The sequence below is a fragment of the Antrostomus carolinensis genome, unplaced genomic scaffold (genome assembly GCF_000700745.2).
Source record: "Antrostomus carolinensis isolate BGI_N321 unplaced genomic scaffold, ASM70074v2 scaffold45887, whole genome shotgun sequence".
Taxonomy (NCBI): Eukaryota; Metazoa; Chordata; class Aves; order Caprimulgiformes; family Caprimulgidae; genus Antrostomus; species Antrostomus carolinensis.
Window position 1 is genome coordinate 13,858 of NW_010330336.1, and position 7,028 is coordinate 20,885.

The following is a 7,028-nucleotide window of genomic DNA, read 5'->3' on the forward strand; positions in this document are numbered from 1 at the left end:
CAAACTGTGGAAATTCCTTGCATGTTCCTATAACTGGAAGCAAAACTAAATCTTTCTGTGATAGAAATACTCTTCAGACTTATTTTAATTTAAAAAAAAAAAGCAGTAAATTATCCATTTAACTTTTTCTGTTTTGTGGAAGGAGGAGCCTATGGATACAGATCAAAGTAGTAATATGCTAAGTTCTATACAATCAGAAGTTGCAAAATACCAGATGTTAATTGAAGAAGAGAACCAAAAATTAAAAAGATATAAGGTATGTATTCTTTGCTTTTCTGATGAAACTATTGAAAATGTTTTAAAAAAAAGACAACTTTTATATATATGGGAGGCTGTTGAATTAATCTGAAGGAATTGGATGGGTACCAGAAGGACAATTTTTTGTAAATTCGTGTTGCATTCCTGAATTTTATGGGTTAATTACCAGTTTGCTTCCTTTTGGCATAAGGCTTACACGTCAGTTTGTGATGGGGTCCCTGTAGTTCCCTTTGTTTTGCCACTTCTCTGTATGTTTCTCACTTTAAAATATATTGTTTAGGCACAGTGGGTTCTAGAACTCCTCCAAAGGAATGGCTCTATGTGCCCCAGAAGGCAGATCAGCCTTTTCTTGCTGGAGTTGCTAATTACACTGCTATATGTAACAGTGGCCTTTTACTAAGTAGAATTTTTTGGTTTTACATGGACTTTGATTGACATTTTAGTCTTAACTCTTTTTTTTTCTTCTCTATAAAGCATTCATATAAACTCTTCCAGCTCTCGTTGTCAGTAATGAAGAATATTGATGCAACAGTTGATAGCGAAGGCTAATTGGGAGATTCTGTGAAGTTCATGTACAGATTCATTCAGTTTACACATACATCTTCTAATCTGACATATAGATACCTGTGTAGCTTTTAGTGAAGAAGCTCTCCTAGGGTACTTGCATTGTTCTTTTGTTATAGTTTACCTGCTGCCTTTCCCTCTCTGGGAAGCAGTCAAGACACAATTGGCATATTCTGTATTTTCCTAAATAAGTACTTCATGTGTGCACACTGGAAGTGTATTATTCTTTGAAATTACATGATATTAATGAAAATGAAATGCAGGGAAGTTTCTCTGAGATCATAACTTGCAACTTTTTTGATAATTCCCTAATGGTTTTAAAGGCATGTTTTCAGGGGGAAAAAAGCTGGGTAATTGAAATCTGTTTGGGTTTTTTTTTTTAATCCCTAAGTTTTAAAATAAAGTTGTATATATCAAAGGATAAAGAAATTAAAGAATTGTTTTCAGTAGATTTTGTGGTTTTTCACTAAAGGTGATAGAAATTTTTTCACTACTTTCTAGAAAGTGCAGAGCAAAACTTCAGTAATTCTAGTGATAATTTCAAATACATTTCTACAGTACATGTGTTAAGTTGTAAAATGTTATTGTTACCTGTCTCTAAAGCAGTGTCGCCACATTGTGTTCCACAGCATCAGGATGCAATTCAAGAAACTATTAAAAAAAACCCAACAACCAAACACACACAAATAAACAAAAAAACCCCCAAAACATATGCAAAGTTCCTGATCATATGTAGAAATACTATGTAAACTGCTTAAAAGTGCACTTTTTCTACGTCAGCGTATTTCCTTGGAGTCTGTGGAGGTGATTCCTCTCAGTTGAAAAATGAAACAATGTACCTTTCTGAAGGATTGAACCTTTGTAGAAGCTGCAAAGTGTTTAGTATAACAAAAATAGTTATGCTTTCACATTACAGAAATGTTTTAAGGCTGCAGCCTAGGCTGAGGCGACAACTACACAGTGGACTGTAAAAATACATAGGTCAAACTTAAATTCGAGTTGAGAGGAAGGAAAAATAGTTTAGATAACAGTACTTGTCAGTACTTTTGTGCCTTAAGCAGTAAATTCATCTGGCATATACTTTCTTACCATGTGTTCAGAGTTTTTATTGCTTTGACTTTATTTTTAGCTGGCTGAAACTTAAAAAAGAACCCCAACTCTTGGGGTAGGGTGGGACAGACAACAACAGGGATGGGAAAAATACATGTTTAGCTATATAATAATTCTATTAATGCTTTTAATTTATTTTTAGATTGAAAATATTAGAAGAAAACATAACTACCTGCCTTTCATCATGGAACTATTAAAGACTCTAGCAGAGCACCAACAGTTAATACCATTAGTAGAAAAAGTGAGTATTTCCTAGCTGCCTCATAAGAAACAGTATATTACTATAATTCTTCATAGCTTCTATTTAAAATTGAAAATACAGTCAAATATCTTGGAAGCATAAATGGCATGGGTTTATTTATTAAACCACTACACTCAGATATATGCTAATTTACCTGATAGTCCCTTGCAGTTCTCAAGAGGCACAATTCCAACAGAGATTGTGGAACCAACTGACTTTGCGCTGTTATGCAAAGGCAAACTGTATCTCCTCTTTGATAATAACCTAAACAACTTCTTCTAATGTTTGTTTCCAAGAGTCACATGATTTGGGCTTTTGAGAAATTAATAATCCTATAGCTCCAGTTAGTATGGAGTAGAGTTCCCCATACTATCCTGATATCCCTTTTTGAAGTGAAGGTTATTTAAAAGTCTGTACACAAATGTGTAGTTCAAGACTGAGTGATCCTTTTTGCCAACCTGGTCTCTCAGTGCTCAGCTGTGTTGCTTTATCTCGCTGTCAGCACCAGATGGCGACCTTAGCGCTGAGGTTCTGCTAATTTAGGTACCTTGAAATTCGGTCTCTTCATTTTCTCTGTTATACTGATGTACTGGGTCATTGTTTTCCCCTTTTTAAAGTGTCTAGCTATTAACACTGATTTTTTTTTTGTTAAGGTTTGTGTTAAAGTTTATTCATTAAAGTGTGTCTGTCACTTTGGCAAGGTTATTAAACTGTATGGCTAGTCAAGTACTTGAATTGTAATAAGATCAGTGCTGGCTTGCATATCTACTTATGTGCCATAGACAGTATCCCTAATTTTGAACTAACACTGAAAAAGGATCTCTGTTATTATAAGGAAAAATTTGATAAATTAATTTAAAAATTGATATATTAATTAGTTGTATTTACTTAGGAGAGTATGTTTGCAGTCCAGTAGTTTATAAAACATTAATTTTTTAATTCAGTTTTTAATATTTTCCTCCTTTGGATAACTTGTGGAGTTTTAATCCAGTTTCATGTTAATAGGAGTTATAAATAACACTATCAAGCTTCGTTTACAAGTAGATTTCCAGTGGCCTGAGCAGCTGGTGATAGCAGATCTTAATGCTAAATCACTGCTAGATCCAGTTCTGTTCAACTCTGGTAACAAGCAGCAGTCTGACTCAGAATGAACAAATCTTTTGACAGAAAGATGGCTGGCATTCCATCCAACTTGTCCCCTCTTCTTACTTAATCTTTTTTCACTAAATTTGTAGGGAAGAAAATGCTAGTTCCCTGTGAATTTGAACTGTCTTATCAATTGATACAAGTTATATGAGAATCTTTTCACAAATATGTTGTTAGGAACTCTTGTGGGTTTTTTCCCCACTCTGCTCTTTTGAAAGTTCTACTCACAACTCATGGTTGCTTCAGAGTTTAATTTGTCATAATCAGTATATCTGAATGTAGTGTTTTCTTGTGACATAAAATATTTTCATTAGGGGGACTTATTTGTATGTTAAATGAAATTAATACAGAGGTATGAAAAATGAAGGTTAAATTATGTTTTAAAAATAGTGCTTTTTTCACCTCTTTTCCCCTGTGGAAGTTACATTATCTTATAGATTGTTCATATTATATTTTTAAACCTATATGTATTCTTAAAAAGCTTTATATATGAACCTAGTAAAATAGTAGAAGGATACTTCTGAAGGGTCTAAATTTACATATATAATATCTCTTTCTACAACATATTTTGTTGGATGTTCAAAAAGGTGAGTAGTTATTCAGAGCTTGAAAAAGATCTTTGTCTTATCAGAGCCTGACATCATCTTCCTTTGTTTTCTAGGCGAAAGAAAAACAGAATGCCAAGAAAGTTCAGGAGGCTAAGTGAAGATAACTCTGCAAAATACATACAATTCTGTGCTTCTGAAACTATTTTCATGACAACAAATAAAACTTTTCATAAACTTTAAATTTTGTCCAGTGCACGTTTGACAATTGTAACAGTTTGTCTTGTACTGTATGCACGGGTTTAATTTTCTTCCTTCCCCTGCATCTTGTGCATGTAGTACTGATAAATAATGTTTAGGTTCTCTTGGTCAAATTCAGTATTTGACAGTCTATCTGATTTCTGAAAGCTTGGGAAGTGGACCTAAAAATGTGCAAGGAAAATGTACCCATTTTGTCCCACTTGAATATATGATAATGATACAAATGCCAGAGTTTAAGTATAAGCATGAGCTTTCTTTGCTCATCCCTGCTAACAATTATAGTACTATCCAGTTGTTCAGTGACATGCCCTGTGTCTTTGTTTTTATGAAGTATGTGTCTAATTTTTTTACAAAATTGAAAAGTATGAATTTAGCTGTAGAAACATTTGCAAAAACCAATGTATAATCTCAAAAGATCTGCATTGCTTTAGTAGAAAAGATAATAAATATTCCCATTTTTATTTTGGCAAACTTTCTTCTGTAGTATTTCATTATTGGATAAGATGATTGGGATATTTATTGGAGGTCATCGGGCTTCTGACTTTGAGTATATGCATTCTAAATTTGGGTTTGAAAGAAGGCATGGAGTTAATATTCTTGGATACGAGGTAGTGCTGTTCTAGAATATGTTAAATATAAGTCTTTAAAACAATGCTTTTTAATTGATCTTGGGAGGAAACTTAATATAAGAAAATACATGTATGGAAGATTTTTGTTGCTAACAACGTTGTAATGGAAGGTGCTTGAACCGTCTTCCATGGACCAAAGGGAATGTCTGGAGAATGGAGCTCATGTGGATTCCTACCTTCTTAGCGCTGCTTGTACGTGAACTATGAGTAGGCAAATTGTTTTGGTAAGGATAGTGACAGGTCACTGTAACAATACGTAGTATCTGAATTACTGAAACACTGTTAGTGTGTAGTGAATATAAATTTATTTAGAAAACTTCCAGTTTCTTTCTAAAAGACTCGGAGAAGAAATAGAAAGAAAACCAAGCAAAATAACTTGGATTGTTTGGAAGACATTTAAAACAAGTAGAAGTTTGTTTCACTTCCTTTGCCTATAGGCATACTTCAATGAACTGTGAGGTCCTTTGGTCTTGTAGGCTTGTACGGTGAGAATATGCTATATTTAGAGAATTTTTTGAAACCTCAGTATGAAACAAATACTGTTATCTGTTGGTGCTTCGTATATATTGCATATATATTGACAGGATAAAATTTTGTATGAAGAAGTAAAACATGCTGTGTTCTCCTACTGCTGAAAGGATCCACTTGAGTCATTGCTGTGGCTGAAAGGGTAAGATCTGTTTCAGAAAAGAACATGAGATCTATGTCTGTTTTGTACAACATTGATCAGGTTGGTGAGAACATAAACTGTGTGTGAGTTCCCTACTTTAGTAATTCATTGCAGCAGTATTTAGGGGAAGGGAAAGACTTCCTCTGTAAGAGGCATTTCTGAGCTTAAAATTAAACTGTAAACTCCATTTCAACCTGTTGAAAAGATGTCTGTCTTTTAAAGTGGTAGCCTGATGATTCTTGCTGTGCTTTGGCATTCTTGGAGAATTTTTATACTTTCTACAATAGAATTTTGCTATTCCACAGTAGATGTCAATTTAAGTTCTACTGAAATCCTTCCATTCTCCTTTTATCTGCATGCTTGGGCATGTACAAGAGGAAAGGGAATTTTGCTAAATCAGCCAGTTATTTTTGCGATTCTCAATTTTAATAGTAATTTTTTTAGAAATTAGAATAACTTATATTGCAAGCAAACTTTCTGGATTAGTGGAATGAAAAAAAGGATGAATGTAAAGATCAAATTGTAACAAAATTTGTTAGACCAATGTGTGAGTGAAAAACAGTTGGTTTGGGTTTTTTTAAAAAATATTTAATGCAGAGTAGAATAACTGAAAACTAGTGTGCTTTGTTATATTATAGAATATTATTTTTCCTGATCAAAACCCATATGCTGATTTTTTTAAAATTTTTTTTACCATTTTCACCAAGTTTGTAAAACTATTTTTCATAATTTAATCTTGGTTTTAAAGGCAATTATTTATGTTGCCTACATTTAGGACAATGTCATATGAATGTAAAGCTGTATATGAAGCTGATGAATTGCCAAATTAAAGGTGCTGAAAAAAAATCAAAATAGAGATTTGGGTCTTCATCCATCTTACAGTTTTAAGATACTGTATTTTGTTGTATATAGAATAGTGAAAGGTTTGTGTTCTGATTTATTTCAAGGGCTACTGCTTTCTGCTGGTATAAACCTGTAGCGTGGCATAGCAGTCAGAACTTAAACTTGGTTATAATGAGAATAAATAGTAAGTTCAGTTCCTGTGAAGAATTCTGTCACACAGCCACTGTTTCCTGTTGCCCAAAAGAGGTCAGTGTGTCTCCCATTTGTTAGAAGTTTGTTACCGTAAAATCGCAATGTAAGACTTCAGTGTGATCTCAGTGCTGTTCACTGGCTGCCAGTCTTAACATAGTATATAAAAATTTAAGAAACCAGCAGTAACCCAATTCCTTCCTTTGCAAGGAAAGCAAATAATTCTTTACTGGCTGTTTTATTTAGTAGTGCAAATGAGCTTATATGGATTTGCTTTGGAGTTCCTGACATTGCTTTTCATAAATTGATATTGCAGAGAAAATGGTCATGCTAGCTGTATATATGCATAACAGCTTCCTAAATGTCAGACTGAATAGAAGTTTTATTTATTCTCATGATGCTGTAGAGGTAGAAAATGGAGAATATGAAGTCTGTGGGTACTTTTATACAATTTATCTGAATGTAATCAATAAAAACAGGGTCACTGCAGAGAGTGAATGCTTAATGACTTTCATCTCTTAGAGGTAAAAGGGAAACATTACTTGACTGGTGTGAGAGACAAATTTTTATTT

General features: G+C 33.4%; 1 protein-coding gene across 1 annotated transcript in view; it reads left to right on the forward strand.

Annotated features, from left to right (window-relative positions):
• Nucleotides 1–4,596, forward strand: part of UCHL5 (ubiquitin C-terminal hydrolase L5) — a gene marked incomplete at its 5' end in the record, with an annotated part of 17,519 nt that extends 12,923 nt beyond the window's left edge. The window contains 3 exons of the mRNA XM_010172884.1: nt 143–256; nt 2,075–2,173; nt 3,981–4,596. Coding sequence (XP_010171186.1) covers nt 143–256; nt 2,075–2,173; nt 3,981–4,025 — 258 coding nt within the window. The remainder of the gene's footprint in view (nt 1–142; nt 257–2,074; nt 2,174–3,980) is intronic.
• Between the last annotated feature and the right edge of the window lie 2,432 nt (nt 4,597–7,028).